General features: G+C 34.9%; 1 protein-coding gene across 1 annotated transcript in view; it reads left to right on the top strand.

Annotated features, from left to right (window-relative positions):
* Vps8 (VPS8 subunit of CORVET complex) overlaps positions 1-18263 on the top strand; it is a 252174-nt gene that overhangs the window by 171514 nt on the left and 62397 nt on the right. Inside the window, exons 40-41 of the mRNA XM_046462585.2 lie at positions 7741-7822; positions 8160-8242. Of these exons, the coding sequence (XP_046318541.1) occupies positions 7741-7822; positions 8160-8242 (165 nt within the window). The remainder of the gene's footprint in view (positions 1-7740; positions 7823-8159; positions 8243-18263) is intronic.

The raw sequence follows: 18263 nt of genomic DNA, 5'->3' as shown, positions 1-18263 counted from the left end.
TAGCACTTCGATTTTGCTGAGGCTGGCTTTGAACTCACAATCCTCTTGCCTCACTCAGCCTGAGCCACTGGGATTACAGGTGTGCACCACCACACCTGGCATAATGTATCTTTTTTGATCTGCCTATTTGGAGTTCTGTATATATCTCATTCTTGGATTTCCATCTACTTCCTAATATTTGGAAAATATTTCTAGTATTATATTATTGAAAAAATTGTGCATTCCTTAAGTGTGTATTTTAGAGCCTTTGTCTACTCTCATGATTCTTAAAATTGGTGTCTTGATGTTATCCCAAATTTCCTGAATATTCTGATCATGGTCTTTTAACATCTTTTCTTTATTGTGGACTTTATTTTCAAGATTATATACTTTGTCTTCAAGGTCTGATAAACCTTTCTTCAAAGTGGATTAATCTATTTATGATGCTTTCCATTGAATTTTTTAATTTAATTTATTGAGTCTTTTATTTTCAGGATTTTGTTTTGGTTCTTTTTCATAATATTTCTTTATCAAAATGATCATTTACTTCCTGTATTTTCTAATTTTATTTCTTACATCTCCTTTTAGCTTGTTGAACATTTTAACATGAACTTCCTAAATTTTTTTTCCAACATTTCCTCCACTGTGGTATCAATGTAGTTAGTTGGTGAAATGTTGAAGGCTGTTTAGAATGGTTTCTTTCCTTGCTTGTTATACTGCTTATATGTCTACCCATCTGTTGGGTTGATTATCACTTCTTTAATGCAAAGGACTATTTTGTGAGCTTCTTTATCTTAAGAGCCCTGGGCTGGCAAATATCCAGGTATTTATACTTTCACTCCATGTATGTCCTCTGCTATTCCTAGTATCAGCACCACTTTGAGAGAAGACACTTAACTCTTTATTGTGATTACTTCAGAGCAAAATTGCAAACTATTCAACCTTATAAAAAAGTGAAAAACTTGTTAATACTGTTCTCCACAGTTCCTTTAAGGCAGGTATAAACTTGTATTAAAGTTTGGGAATAGGTTGAAAAATTAGTTATTAAATATAGTAAATTGCTGTAATATTACATAAGGGCTAAAAGGGGGAGGAGAGAAAAATTGAATACAAGAATGTGATGTTCATCATTATACAAAATATATGTATGAAGATTTGAATTTGGTGTCAACATATCTTATATACAAACAGAGATATGAAAAATTGTGGTATATATGGGTATTAAGAATTGTAATGCAAAAAAAGAGTACATGTATAATGGCATAATTTGGCGTGAACATACTTTATATATGGAGTTACGAAAAATTGTGCTGTATATGGGTAATAATGAGTGTAATGCATTCCACTATTGTCATGTATTTAAAAAATAAATTTAAAAAAGAAGAGAGAAAAAAATAAAAAACAAAAGTTTTAAAAGAATAATAACACCATAATAAAAAGAAGAAAAAGATCAATGTCGGGAGATTAAAGTAGTAGCTGGAATATAAGAGGGAAAGAGGGAATAAGTATAAACCTGAGCTAGGAGAACAAAGAATTATTCCAATTAATGTTCTAAAACATTGGAAGAAATACAGTCAAATGAGTTGAGGTCACAATGTTGGGTAATACAGTAATAACTATAAATCAAAATTATGAATAAGAATATGTATGATCAAAGTTGATATTCGAGCTATTTATAGTAAACCATGCCAAGTGAAAATTTTTATTGAGTCTTGGTTTGGATTTCATCAGGATTTGGGACCTTTAGAAAATGTCCATCACCTTTGGCTGTGGTTTCCCCCAAAGGTTCTAGGGCACAAGAGCCACCCTCTACTTTCTATGGATCACCCACCAGCCCATTCTGGTTCTGGATTGTCAGCCTAGATCCAGAGGCTTGAGGCTGAATTTTCTCAGGGTGTGGTACTTTGTCTGTTGGTTATTTCCATTCTGTTGGCTGTCTACAAGTATGGAACTTCTGTTTGTGGGGTTTCTGTGGATACTCTATGGCACAGGAACATCCCCACTGACGACACAGATCACCAGGGCACTGTCCCTACTACTGGGTAAAGCAACTCAGTGGTTCACTTGGGTTCTAGTTTTCACTGCCCATGGTTATGAACCATAGGCACCACTTCCCTCTACTGCCTTGGACAGAGGCAGCTGTCCTGCCGGTGGCCAAACTCCCACCCAGTGAATCCAGGCACCATTTCTTTCCACTGCCCAGGATAAAGACTGTTTTCCCACCTGGTTTTCAGCACTCACTTCCCACTCCCCAGTGAGTCTGCTCCATCTCTGTCTGAGATCCCCAGGCTTCTACTTCCTGGGGGTGGGTCTACTACACCCTGCTGCCCTTGTTGTGGGGAAGGGGATAGGGTTTTAGCAATGTTCAGCTAACAGCAATCCCTCTACAAGTTCCTTCTAGACAAATTATTGAGACATGTCACAGCTGGGATACTTCTGGTTTAATTTGTTGCTATCTGGAGGTGGGAAGATGCCCTGTTGATTTAATTTCTTTCAGTGTAGCTGATAAGCTGTGAGTTCCACAAAATGGCTGCCACAGCACAGCTTTTTCCAGCACAGCTTTTTCCCCATGATTTGTATTAAACGGTTTGATCTTTTTCAGTGACCCCACTCTGCTCCTGTTGCATTTTTATTTGGTTTGCTTTTCTTTCCGGTGGTTGAGCTTATTTGTTTTTCCTCTTACTCTTTCTCTATAGCCCCTCTCCCCCCTCCTCTCTGGTCCAAGTTGAGGTTAAGGATCTCTGTCCTTATTTTCTATTTCAGTTTGGGTCTTATAGTATTTATTCTGTCACCTCCCTCTCTGGAGAGCTGTTCCTTCACTGCCTCCTTCCTGAGCTATGGAGAGATTGGGGATCACCACCTAGCTCTCTTCCTCTAACTTAGGTCCTCTCCTAAACCCTGTCAAAGATTTTTTCAAGGTCATAAGTTATGAAAATTCTTCAGCATATAAATTGTGCATAACAAATACATTTGCCTATAGAATTTTTATTTATAAAAAAATTTATGAAATGATACATACTTATATTTTAATAGCATGCAAAATAGAAAGTTAAGAGAAGAATGTTTTTTTAAAAAATTATCAATATATTTCAACAATCACTCAGAAATAACCATCATTATCATTTGGTGAACATTACTGTAGATATTTTTTTGTCTGCCAAGGTTGATATAATTTTAGAAAAAATGAATCAAATAATGTTTGCTTTTAAAAATATTATAGTCAGTCTTCTCTAGGAAGCTTATATAAAACTGAGGAATTTTTAATTTTCAGATAAATGTTTCTTTACCATATTATCTCTTAATAAGTCTAACATTAAAAAATCTGAATAACTAATAAAGTAATATTATTACACTTTGGTTTTTATTATGTTTACAATGTCAAACCAATAAGGAAATGCACATGAACCAACCCTGCTTCCTAATATCCTCTCTGTCCTCCTAATTTTAATTAGTTTAGTTATTATACCTTATTAAATTTTGTAATACATTCTTTTCTATATACATAATTCTCATAGTTGTTTTGTCTTTATTTAAATGGATTATGGACTTAATACCAGTCCTTTTACCAAGATTTTTCCATTCCTGAGTTTTTATTCTTATTTATCATTTGGTTGACTGGCTGTATTTGGACACGTTTATATTTTGATAGAGAAACATGAAAGTATAGACACCTTACAGTTTTGTTTATATGCATTTAATGCTAAGCTTTTTTGCGTGTGGTTTTATTTATTTTTAAAAATTTTTTCTAATTAGTTATACATGACAGAATTCATTTTGACACATAAATGGAATATAACTTCTCTTTTTCTGGTTGTTCATGATGTAGAGTTACACCTATCGTGTAATCATTTATGCATATAGGGTAATTATGTCTGATTCATTCTACTGTCCTTCCTACCCACCTATCCCCTCCCCTCCCTTCATTCCCCTCTAATCCAGAGTTCTTCTGTTCTTCCCCACCCTACCCCCTTATTGTGAAGTAGCATCCACATATCAGAGAAAACATTCAGCCTTTGGTTCTTTGGGATTGGCTTATGTCCACTTTAATGCTAAGCTTTTTAAAAAATGTTTTGTCTATCTCCTCTCAAATATATTTTTGATACCTTTCACTATCTTTTGATAATACCACATGGGAAATTTAAGGAAAAAAGACAATTTTTGCTATCTCTTTAAAATATAATAGTTTAGGTATACTTAAATGAAATAGTCTAGACTCACAGATATTAACAACAGAGTTGAATATCGAAGCCTTACTAGGGATTGTTTTTTCTATAGTTGAACTCTGTAGCTCTTAATGAAAGATGAATTTTTGCCACTTTGATATTGCAAAAGGAAAATTGTTATTGTTGTTAAAAAAATATGTCTGAGTTGAAATTTGTTCCTTTTAATAAAGGTGTTAGCTATTAGACCTCTTTCTATTTTTTGAAATGTTCACTTCTCTAAGATTGTTACTAGACCATTTACTGGCTGCATTTAAGAGAAGTCTACCTGTAGGAGAAGTCTGTCCCTCTTCCCTGTTACACACACACCATTCTGTATGCCCACTCCCACTAACAACTGATTTCTGCTTTATTTCTGAACAGATTTAATAACAATACAAAAATTTGAGTTTCATTTTCATGTAAATACCATTTTATGAAAATCTTAGGCTTTTACATATTACTAAATGTTAAGTTTGGGGGATTTTAATGACTGTTTGCTTTGTCTCTGTTTATTTATTTATTTATTATTTATTATTTATTATTTTTTTTTTGTATTAGAAAAAGTGAGAACAAGAGCTGTTGCAACAGACCAATAGTAACTAGAAAATTTGAGATGTCCAAAGCTTGATAATGATTCCCCACCAAAAGTTTCATAGGAAGATTAGACCCCAGGAAGTTGGGGTCTCAGTTCTTTTCCACAGTAGTGTCTCTAAGCACCTCACCTACCTTTGCTTAGCTGTCTGTGTTGCTACCCCAGTGTCTAGGGACATGTACAACAAAGCCTATGCTTTCATTATGCGTGTAATTCTCTGAAAAGAAAACTGTTACATTCTGTGAGAAAGTAATTCAGGTTTAGTTTTATTGTTCTCTCAGGAAATGGAATTTTCTATAATGGAGAGTTATTTTAACTTGTGGGGTTTTAGAGTTATCCAAGTTAACTTTTTTTTTTTTTTTTTTTTTTTTGTAGTTGTAGATGAACAGCATGCCTTTGTTTGTTTCTTTTTTAGTGGTGGTGCTAAGGATCGAATCCAGTGCCTCATACGTGCTAGTGTCTCACAAATGCTCTGCCACTGAGCTACAGCCCCAGCCCTCCAAGTTAACATTTTAAGAATCAATATTAAAGAGTAAGAGAGATAAAAATATTTAAAGGTTTTTCAGCATATAGTAGTGTTGATGTGGAGATTTAATGGAAGAACAACAACTCCTATTTAGGGCATGAACACATCCCATGGATTTTCTTTAGTTCCACATCATGCTTTCCTATCTGATATTTAGAAAACAGGAATAAGACCTTTAAAAAGATAATTCTTCTAAATTATCTGATTTAAGTAAGAAAATCAAATTTGAAATTGAAATCAAATTTCTTTTTCTTTTTTAAAGAGTGAAAGGAATAGGATTTATTCAATTGTGAAGAGCAGAAAAAGAGCTCTTACAGGAGCAAACCTGATAGGGGTTGCCCAAAAATCAAATTTCTGAACATAATAAATATATGAACCAAAAGGTAAAAATTAGGTATGTCATATATGAAAGGAAAGTGACCTTGACACTCGGGGTGACCAAGATGTGTTTATTGCAGTAGAGTCTGATTAACAGGGAAGGAAGAGAACAAGAGAAAGAGATCTAGGAAAGAGAGAGAGGGAAGGAGAGAGCAAAGCAAGAGAGAGAGAGAGAGAGTCGGGAAATAGAGAAGAAAGGGAGAAAGAGGGGAGGGGGAGAGTTTTATAGCCAAAATCTAATGGGGTCTCTAGGTCTGCAAGCTGTCTTGTTGGCATACAATGATTGGATCATATAGTAGTTGCTAAGGGTGTCATCTTCTGCCCTCAGGCAGACTAGGCAGGAGCTAGATGTGGGTTTCTGTTGTACCAGACAGCTGGGGGTCTTGGGGGCCGAGTGTTCAGCCTTGAGTGGAATTGAGTGTTCAGACTTGAGGCAAACAAGCCATAAGGAACCAGATGGGTGAGGGTCAAGTGTTCAGCTTGCTCCGAAACTAACAATATACCTAATCTATAGAAGACCACAAAATACACAGAAATAAATGATATATTCTCAAAAACGAGTTAAAATAGGCAACTTAAAAGATAAGTTTAATGAAATTAAGAATAAAATACAGGGTTAAAAGATCATGAGTACTGTTAAAATGAATGAAAATTTACATAAAACAGGGAATTGCCAGTAAAAGTAAGTATGATTAAACTATCATGAATGTAGTAAAAAATGAACAGTATAAAATCCTGGCCTTAACCTCTGTTGGGGCAGATAAAGCCTTCCTAGTGGAGATCTTCACACAGTGGGAAAGTCTGCAGGATCCTTAGTAGGTTCCCCTTTCCTTAAACACTCCCATATCTTCATTGCCAGTCAGTTCCGCAGTGGGGGTGTACAGTGTATCCTCGTTTGTAAATAACCTGTCTTATAGGAAAGGCAACAGAATACAACAGACACTAGTATGGCAATATGTAAATCAATGGATGTGTAACTGATGTGATTCTGCAATCTGTATATGGGGTAAAAATGGGAGCTCATAACCCACTTGAATCAAATTGTGAAATATGATATATCAAGAACTATGTAATGTTTTGAACAGCCAACAATAAAAAATTAAAAAAAAATAAATAAAAAAAAAAATAATAATAACCTGTCTTGTCTGTCAATACTGACTTTTCCTTATGTCTCCTGGATGTTTGCATCAGTTGGTTGCTCCTAAGATACTGGATTAGGACATTTGTAAATTATTATCCAACAAAAAACATGTTTGAACTGTGAAAATGTATTAGCTTGATTTTTATAGTAAATATTTTCCTGAAGCTTAGGAAAAACAGAATTTGGAATCAGAGGGCTGGTTTACTATAGTACAATATTAGGAAAATTACTTAATTTCTATTAACTTCAATTTCTTATCTCAAGTGAAGATAAAACCTACTGCATAAGGTTATTATGAGATTAAAATGACAAAATATACATAAGGCATTTAATATAGTACTTAACAGAATAGCAGTGAATGAATGGTAGATCTATTTGTTTATCTCTTGATAAAGTTGGTAATGCTGACTGAGATAATATTAACTGCTATTTCCTGGTCTGTGAGACTTAGTAAATACAAATAATTCTTGATACAAGAAAACTTTGTATAACCTTTATTCATTTATTGCTTGACATTGCTGAAGAAAACGTGGAAGAGAGTAGCTATGGGGATATTTAGTCCTTTTGGTGGTACATGAAGTTATTCAGGCTTTCTCAGTGATAGATTTATAGAAAAGAAGGTAAGAACCTAACAGAAGCTCTTTCTTGCTTTCTTGATCCTACCCTCTCTAGAGATAACAGAATTGCAATTCCAAGTCTTCCTTATGTTTCCCAAGGCTTCATGCTAAAGATCTTTTTAGCTTTGATCACTGCTTTTAATGTTTTTTCTCTTCCTCATCAAATGTTCCCTCTTCTTTTTCTAATTTTTACCAACAAATGTACACAGAGAGTATATTTCAACCTGCAGAACACTATACTGATACTTATTATTCCAAAAATAACAGAGACTTTGTTTTTTCTTTGGTTTCCTTTGACCTTATAGGCACTCTGGTTTCCATTATTAGAGGCAATGATGGCCCCTCAGAAGCTGTCCAGTTCAACTGCCCCTCCTCTACACTCTGAAGGTAAGTTCATCAGAACCACAGTGACAGAGCCACCTCTGTCATCACCTAATTTTTATCTACAGAAATTGTCATTATGATATATTTTCTCAATTTCTTGTTATTTTTCCTTAATGAAACCATATTAAGAATCGATCTTATCTTTCAGGTTTGTTCTTTTTGTTGTGCTAGTTATATAGTTTATCTTTTCAGTGTATCAACAATTTATCTAAAAATATCAAATTGGACTTGGTTGACTAAGTTTTTAAGAAGCTAATATGAGCCCACTATTTTCCTCTGAATCTCAAGGTGAAAACACTTATTCTAAACTAACTTTAATATTGACATTTTGTTACAACAGCTCTGAAGTCTTTGACCATGCAAGTTCTAAACAGCATGGCAGCATTTATTGCGCTTCCATCAATCTTGCAAAGAATATTACAGGTGAGTTAAAGAGGTGGGAGACTAAATGTTGATTGGGTTCTACTAATATTTTACCAGTAAATTAGGCTAATATTTAAAAGGGTCTCAAGCATAATGCAGCCAAATTTCTAACCAGCTAAATATCTAACTTGAATTAATCCTTGAAACTTTTCTGTCATCCCATGGATATGGATGTGCCTGTTATAACTGACCTTCAGTTAAGGTGTGCAGCCTTCAGAAGGTCACTGTTCCCTTGGGATTCATACACACACATTTCCTATTGCTCTGTCAACTAGGAGAAAATTATGTATTTCCATCTGATTATACTTTTCAGGTTAAAAAAGATAACCTAAAAATTGTTAATATAGACATTTATTGATCATTGGTTGTTATTTAGATTTTATAACTCATTGTGAAACTATTTTTATATTCAATTCTCATCTCCAGCTCTAAATTCTAGCTGGCTTTTTGTCTTAAATCTTTGTAGGATACATCATTTCTGCCTGTTTCCTTCAGGGGAAAAAAAAACAAAAAACGTGTATCTTCTCAGCTTATTCAAAAAGAGAACACTAAAAATACAGTAAGATATATTTTTAGAAAGACCTGTGAATATTCTTGGAGAAACAGCAGGAATTATACTTAGAGTCCATTTTGTCTTCTCTCACTTTCTGAGTTATAGAGCCTATATATATATATATATATATATATATATATATATATATATATATATATAAATGTAATATAATGCCATTGGTCTTTATAATTTTCAAATATTTTTCATCTAATCATATTGTCCCCATCAGCTCCCTAGCTCTTTTAGGACTCTCCAAGCTCCACTTCCCATGTGGTGTGAAGCCTCTGGGCAGTGTTTCTTTGTCTACTATGTATCTATAGTGTTTCTTTGTTTATTCTATAAAGACCACTGCATCTATTAATCTCTGTCATCACATAGTACACCGTCATTAAGAACATACATTTACATATATCTCATCAGATCCTTGGCAACTATCAAGTGTTGAAGGCTGAAGTTGTGACTCAGTGGTACAGCACTTGCCTAGCACATGTGGGGCACTGAGTTCGATTCCTAGCACCACATAAAATAATTAAGTAAACAAAATAAATATACTGTGAACATCTACAACTACAAAAAATGTATTGTATGATTCTTTTTTTTTTTTTTCAATATTTATTTTTTAGTTTTCGGCGAACACAACATCTGTGTTTGTATGTGGTGCTGAGGATCGAACCCGGGCCGCATGCATGCCAGGCGAGCGCGCCACCACTTGAGCCACATCCCCAGCCCCTGTATGATTCTTTAATATAGACAACTTCTCATATCCATTTAAAAATATATTAATCATAAAAATTTTAATTACATGTAAAGTAATATCTCCACAAGGCAGGGTATTTTACCAAGGAAATTTAGAAGAAAAGAAATTCTAAAGCCAAAAATAGGTTCTCTCTCAGTATTGTTTTTTTTTTTGTTTGTTTGTTTTTTGTTTTGTTTTGAGTACTAGGAATTTAACCCAAGGGCAATTAACCACTGATCTATACCCCCAGCCCCTTTTTTTATTTTTATTTTGAGACAGAGTCTCAGTAAGTTGCTTAGGGACTCACTAAGTTGCTAACGCTGGCCTTGAACTTGCAGTTCTCCTTTCTCAGCCTCCCAGGCTGCTGGGATTGCAGGCATTTACCACTGTATCTAGCTCAGTGTATATATTTTGCTTTATGGAGAGCTCTAACCACATATTACCATACATAAATTTTAACAAAAGTAAAATTTTGTATTTCAAGGTTTGCATCTTTTAAGCCTTTTAATATCTGAAAATCTCCACTTTAATTTGAATTATACTGACTTTTATTATAATCATTTTCTTACTTTTAGTGGCTGTTAACTCCTCACTAATCAGGAAAGATGTTATTTCTGTTTTACCTCATTTATCTTACCATAGGTTAAAGAAGTTTTCAAAGTACTTTTTCAGATATCTCATATGAAGCACACCACAATCTTGAGGTAGATGGAACTACTATAACAGTTCCTGCTGACAAAGGAGAAAACTAGAATATAGAGAAGTTAAATATCAGCCTATCTTTAGTGGCAGTTCCTGGACTACCACCAATCCTAATTCATGTTCTTTTCTGTTACATCACTGAAACTTATTTGTTTTGGTCTCTGCTCTTTAAAGGAGCTAGTCATTAATTTTTTAATTATATTTTTCTTTGTCTATTCATTACACAGATAGATGAAAGGCATAGTTCTTACCCCACAGGAGCTTTTATAAGAGACAGGGAATGTTTTGATACATCTATTCATAGGGTTCTAAGCGAGTAATAATGTTCACCTTTAAGGATTTTCTGCTCTAAATTCCTTGTAACTGCCATGGAAAACTGCCATATCAGTATCTCTACACTCACTCCACATGACAAGACCAGGAGCAGCCATGGGAAAGTGTGACCCTGTCTCCTGGTTCCAACTAGCTGATTTCAGTGTAGCCAATCAGAGTCCTTTTTAGAACTGAACTTGAGAAAGATACCTAAGTCTCTTTGGGGGTTTCTGGATTATTTAGGGTACAAATTTCAGGAACCAACAAGTAATTTCTTTTCTGTTATATGGACTGGAATGTTGAAAAAAGGATAATCACCAGAGAGAAGAATGAAACAGACACAAAGAAGAGAATGAACAGGTGTATAAAAAAGATTCAAAACACACAAACCAGCAGAGGAGACATTACCAGGAGAAGATCTTGATGACCTTAGTACCTCATTCTAGTTCTTAAGACTTACTTGCATTCCTTTGCTTAAACTTGAACCACAATAATGCCTTTACAAAAATTATCTTTTTTGAATCAGTTAGACTGAATTGAATTTCTGAATATATATAACCAAATAAGTACTAGTAAAACTGTATAACTGAAACAGACCAGAGGATTTGAAAAGTTATCCTGGAAGAAAAGAGGTCTTTTAAGAGCCTAAAGGAATCAGAGAAAGAACAGAGATTATTCTAAGCAGAGAGAACTACATTATAAAAACTTTGAGGAGAAAACATGGGGAAGTTGTAATTGTTTAAGTATGCTTGGCACATAGGACAAGAATAAAGAATAATCATGGAACTGAAGTTTGCAGAGATAGGCAGAGACTGTGCCCTTAATTGCTTTGTGAACCATGATAAGGACTTCGGATTTTATTCTGAATTCAGTAGGTTGTCATCAAGATTTTAAGCAAAGAAATGATAGAATGAAGTTTCTCTTTAGAAAGATCACTCAGTATGCATTATACAAGATGAATTAGAAGGGATTAAGACTAAAGACCTAAAGATATCTAGAAGGTAGTAGGTACTCAGAGTTTGGGAATTGGATTACAAAGAATGGAGGAGAGAAGGTAGACTTTGAAATCATTTGGGTGATAGAATTCACTGGACTTCGGCTGTTGTAGGAGGACACACAAAAATATAAGGATATAACAAAGAACCTAGTTAAGCTCCCGATTTCATGTCCATATGGCCAACAGTAGTAGGAGAGTATAAGACTGAAGTTTAGCAGAAGAGGCAAGAAGTGGAGATGTATACGTGGAAGTCATCAACATAGATATAGTAGTTAAATTCTTGAAACTGGACGAATTTTATGAGAAAATGGGTTAGCAAGGAAAACAGAAGGCCAATGATGGAGTTCTAAGAAATGTCTGAGTCAGGCTCATTTACTTATTTTTATTTCCTATTAGATTATATGGACCTTGAAAAGTAAGACTACACTTTGACTATTGATCTATCACCAGAACCTTAGCACAGAGGCATCTTGCATATAATAGGTACTAAGTAACTATTTCTAAAATGCATAATATCAAGGATGAAGGAATTATTCTGGCAAAGATGAAAAAACAGATGCCAAATTGCTGTCCTACTTGAAACAACCCCAAACTGGACAAAATATATGAAATAGTGATTTTCAAAAACAAAAATAGTGAATATCATACAATAAATGACAGTGATTCTTGAAAAACAGGAAATGAAGTGTGCCCTACTGGTAAGCACTGTGCCCATCTTTAGTAAGTTAATACTTACCATATGATTCAGCTATTAAACTTTTATGTAAATAAAAGCATATATCCAAAAACTTGTATACAAGTTTTCATAGCATATTCATATCTAATAACCCACAACTAGAAATAGTGTAAAATAGTCAAATGAATAAGCACTTATGGTATACCCATAATGATAGAGTGTTGCTTAAAAATAAAAAGAAACTACTTATATACACTACCTCTTAGCTCAGAAAATAGAGAATGGCAGTTATTTAGATGTACAGTTTCTCTGACTCAACTGAAAAAAATCCATTTTTCCAAAATAAAAATTCACATGATGTCAAATTATAAGAGGTTTTTGAGATCTTCTTGACCTCCAGATTTTATTCAAACTGATGCCTCAGACCTGAATTGTACAGACTTTTCTAATGAATGTTAGTTGATAAGTGAGGGAGTGTTTTTAAGGGACCCATATATATATTATGTCATATATTTAGATATAGTCTTCACTCAATAGCAAAAGTAATTTTTGGTTCTTAAGAAGCTATTTATGAGTTTCTTACTGCAGGAATTAAAGCAAGCAAGTGATTTATATACTCTCCTGCATAGAGCATCATTTATATTTTAAAATTATGCTCAATTAGTAAAGATTTTCATTTTAAAACAAATCATATACACACACGATACAGTAAATGCCAGAAAGCAATAAGAAAAAAAGTGGTAATCATTTCTTTAGTGCACTTTTGGAAAATTTTATGTGTACCAAATGTCCTCTTTTTTCATAGTTTACAAACAAGTTTAAGAGAAGCCTCAGTAGTTACTCATTGCTGAAGAATTCAGCTGACATCTTTGGAAAATAATTTGAAGTGCTAGTGGATTGTGTACATGCTGTGCTAGAAGCCTTGAGCTCACTTTTGCATTCTATAATTTATATGTTGTCCCAGCATGAGCTAGTTTTCATGGTTTTGCTTTTAAATTATGTATATTAAAGTAGAATATACTGATATAAATATAGAAATGACCTATAAAGATTTCTTCTATTTCCCAGAAGTTAACCTTTTAAGACATCTTTATTCTCCAAGTCACCCTTGTCATAAACACATGCCAGAACTACCTTAACATATTGGATACAAATATTATTGTAGATAAAATATTACACTATCCATGGACCTTTTGACTAAGAAACAAGTGTATTTATTGAAATATTGACTAAATCATAATTAAGTAATGATGAAAGCATTAACATAATTCTGTTTTTATGTAAGGAAAATAAAATGAGGAAATTGTCTGGTAGGTATATAACCTGAGGTGCTTTTCTAGTAAAGGACCAGTGTGAAATATTCACATTCCTGCCTTTTGTAAATGGTCTCCACATTCTGGACAGGTATCTTTGGCTTAGAGAGAATGATTTCTAGAAAGTTTTTCTGTTAAGCTTTACATGATCTATTCAAGCCTAAACTTTTCAATTTGTTAATTGGTACACAAACACACAGTTCTTTTGTACCTTCCATTTCTTCAGCACAACTATAGCAGCTAGGAGGATAGAGGATCCTATGGGAGACAGCTTCATTCTTATCTAGCCAAACTCAGAGTACTGAAAACCAACCTCAGTTAGAAACTACACCGGATAATGTTCAGGATATATCAGTACAGTAAGGAAAAAAAAAAAAAAAACAGATATAAAAGTACTGTATTTGAAATATGCAAATTTTGTATGCTGGGAAATTTATCTCTCATTCTCACCCTTTCTCTCCTCTAGAAACAAGACTGATAAGTATACATTAAAATATCAACAGTGCTTATCTCTGGGTGGTTGGATTTCAGTTTTGTTTTTGTTTTGGTGGGAGAGGATTTGGAGGTTGCATTTTCCAGATTATTTGGCATACCTCAAGTCAGCAGCAGTGGAGAGAAGATTGGTTGGATTGATTGGGTATTTTTGGTGTTAAATTTTTTGAGTTCTTTATATATCCTGGAGATTAGCACTCTGACATGCATGTGGCAAAAACTTGCTCCCAAAATGTAGTCTCTCTCTTCACCTCATTGATTGTTTCTTTTGCTGGGAAGAAGCTTTTTAATTTGAGTCCATCCCACTTATTAATTCTTGATTTTATTTCTTGCATTTTAGGAGCTTTGTTAAGGAAGTTGGGGCCTAATCTTATGTGATGAACATTTGGGCCTACTTTTTCCTCTATTAGGTGCAGGGTCTTTGAACTAATTTCTAGGTCCTTGATCCACTTTGAGTTGAATTTTGTGCATGGTGAAAGATAGGGGTTTATTTTTATTTTGCTGCATATGGATATCCAGTTCTCCCAGCACCATTTGCTAAAGAGGCTATCTTTTCTCCAGTGTATGGTTTTGGCGCCTTTGTTTAATATGAGATAACTGTATTTATGTGAGTTTGTCTCCGTGTTTTCTATTCTGTACCATTGGTCTATATGTCTATTTTGGTGCCAATACCATGCTGTTTTTGTTACTATAGCTTTGTAGTATAGTTTAAGGTCTGATATTGCAATGCCTCCTGCTTTACTCTTCTTGCTGAGGATTAGTTTGACTATTCTGGGTCTCTTATTTTTCCAAATGAACTTCATGATTGCTTTTTCTATTTCTGTAAGAAATGATGATGGGATTTTAATTGGAATTACATTGAATCTGTGTAGGGCTTGGGTAGTATGGCAGTTCACACACTTATCAGAAGAAGATATACATTCGATCAACAAATATATGAAAAAATGTTCAACATCTCTATCAATTAGAGAAATGCAAATCAAAACTACTCTAAGATTTCATCTCACATCAGTCAGAATGGAAGTTACCAAGAATACAAACAGAGGGATCCAAGATAGCGGGCCAAAGGGAGGCAGCATTCTGTGTCACTCCGTGACCTGGGACTCAAGCAGTGAGAATACTGTTTCTCTGCGAGTGATATTCCTACTCCCAGGCAGGAATCACGGCCACTGTGCCCGTGCAGGGCTCTAAGCCTTAGCGGCAGAGTAGGTTTCCCAACTACACGCCCATGCAAGACTACTGGGTGCCCGAGCAGGACTATAGGCATCAGCACCCACACAGAACTTTCAGCCACCACCTGAGCAGAAATCCCAGACACCACTCCCATGCAGGACAATAGCAGCTACCCAGGCGCAGGAACTCCGGCCACCACTCCCCCCCCATCTACCAACATGGGGCTCCCCAGTCACCTCCATCTTGGGACTCTGAAAGCAACAGAGATATACTCCTGCACACCATAGCCTGCCTGCATCTGGGAACTTCATACAGGCTCTGAAGACAGCCAAAACCACACACTGCATGCCACAAAGCTCTGACTGAACACATCATCCACATCCAATGCCATCACCCGACCCGACACCCCATTGTTGAAAGCAGGCACCTCCATCTTGGGTCAGAGTCATCACCATCTTTAGTGGGGGCAACTCCCAGTTTGGAACTTCAGCTGGCCAGGTACCCAGTTTTCAACTCCCCCTTATTCCCAGCAGCCACTACCCCAGTACAGTGACACTGTGGTTACCTTCACCATCCTGAGGGCAGAGATACCAGCTAACAACAGATGACCCCATCTATGGGATGAGAAGGGAAGCAAGAAAGATACTGATCTTCAACCAAAACAATTCTTGTTTCTTCCTTTGAGTTTTTTTTTCTTCTCCTTTCCTATTTTCCCGCCCTCACATCCCCAACTTACATGAAACCAAGTACTTTAGGTGAATTAGGATTTTGAGGTCTGGGACATCTGAATAGTATATTACAGTTGTGTTGTATATTCTTGTTTTTCCTTCCAATTTTTACTATTTTAACATTTTTGTTTTTCTTAATATATATCTGGGGTTTTTAAATTTTTTTTTATACCTTTGTTTTATTTATTTTTATGTGGTGCTGAGGATCGAACCCAGGGCCTTGCACACACTAGGCAAGCGCTCTACCACCCAGCCACAACCCCAGCTTATCTGTTTGTTTTATGTACTCTACTGTTTTCCCACTTACTTGTCTACCCAAAATTACTTCCTCTCTATTCTGCTACTAACCTTCTTCTTTAGATTTCTCTTCCACATTTCCTAAGATATAACAATTCTATATCTTTACCTTCTACCTCCTCAGCATATCATCCTACACCTCACCCCTAGTTCTTTGTTTACCATCAGAAACTATAAACCCTTTACAAACCTACCGATTGTATTATAGATAATAATTGAATTCATCATTTCTGTACATTGTGACCAAACTGTAAATGTCTTAATAGCAACTAATTGTTTTTAAGGCTGTATATTGTTTGTATTGGGATCTGTTAACATTGTCCTTCCCCTCAAAGGAGAGGTATTAGAACCCTACAGAAACACTATAAACCTATAGGATAAAAACAAAAACACCTCGGATCCACAGTACTAGAAGGGAAGAAACACAAGCAACATGAAAAGACAAGGAAGGAAAGTGCCCCAAACAAATCAAGATAATACATTATTAGAATCCATGGCCAGCACATCAGAAGAAATTACAGAGGAGGAGTTCAGGATGTACATAATTAAAATATTCTGTGAATTAAAGGATGATATCAGCGAGCAAATACAGGCAGCAAAAGATCATTTTGACAAAGAGCTACATAAACAAATACAGGAAGCAAAAATTACTTCCATAGGGAGATAGAGGTTCTGGAAAAAAATCCTTGAAATAAAAGAAACAATAAATCAAATTAAAAGTTCTATTGAAAGCATCACCATCAGAATAGACCACTTGGAAGACAGGACATCAGACAATGAGGACAAAATATATAATCTCAAAAATAATGTAGACCACACAGGGAAAATGGTAAGAAACCAGGAGCAGAACATTTAAGATATATGGGATAGCATAAAAAGACCAAATTTAAGAGTTATTGGAATAGAGGAAGGCATAGAGGTCCAAATCAAAGGAATGAACAATGAAATAATATCAGAAAATTTTCCAAACATGAAGAATAGATTGGAAAACCAGATTCAAGAGGCTACAGAACACCAAATGTATAAAATCACAACAGATCCACACCAAGACACATTATAATGAAAATGCTCAACATACAGAATACAGAGAATATTAAAAGCCACAAGAGAAAGGAATCAGATTACATATAGGGGGAAAACAATTAGGTTACATGCAGATGTTTTAAACCAGACCATGAAAGCTAGAAGATCGTAGAACAACATCTATCAGGCTCTGAAAGAAAATGGATGCCAACCAAGAATCTCATATCCAGCAAAAGTAAGCTTTAGATTTGATGATGAAATAAAAAACCTTTCATGATAAACAAAAGTTAAAAGAATTTCCAACTAGAAAGCCTGCACTACAGAACATCCTCAGCAAAATATTCCATGGAGAGGAATTGAAAAACAACAATGAAAATCAGCGAGGGAGGTATTAAACTAAAGGAAGAACTAATCAAAGGAGAAACCATGTCAAGTTAAATAGCAAAAATAAACAAAAATGACTGGGAATACAAATCATGTCTCAATAATAACCCTGGTGTTAATGGCCTAAACTCACCAATCAAAAGACATAGGCTAGCAGATTGGATCAAAAAAAAAAGACCCAACAATATACTGCCTCCAGAAGACTCATCTCATAGGAAGAGACATCCACAGACTGAAGGTGAAAGGTTGAGAAAAATCATACCACTCATATGGACTGCAGAAGCAAGTAGGGATTTCCATCCTCTTATCAAATAAAGTAGACTTCAAGCTAAAGTTAATCAAAAGGCATAAAGAAGAACATTTCATATTGCTCAAGGGAACCATATACCAACAAGACTTAACAGTTATAAATATATATGCCTCAAACAATGGAGCATCTATGTTCATCAAACAAATTCTTCTCAAGTTCAAGAGTCAAGTAGACCACAACACAATTATTTTGGGTGACTTTAACACACCTCTTTCACCACTGGATAGATCTTCCAAACAAAAGCTGAACAAAGAAACTATAGAACTCAATAATACAATCAATAACTTAGACTTAACTGACATATATAGAATATTTCATCCTTCAA

The sequence above is a fragment of the Marmota monax genome, unplaced genomic scaffold, assembly GCF_021218885.2.
Source record: "Marmota monax isolate L192 unplaced genomic scaffold, Marmota_monax_Labrador192_F-V1.1 WCK01_AAM20220418_F8-fsc00100, whole genome shotgun sequence".
Lineage (NCBI taxonomy): Eukaryota > Metazoa > Chordata > Mammalia > Rodentia > Sciuridae > Marmota > Marmota monax.
The sequence above is the reverse complement of the archived record's forward strand: the minus strand, read 5'-3'. Positions and strand labels throughout refer to the sequence as shown.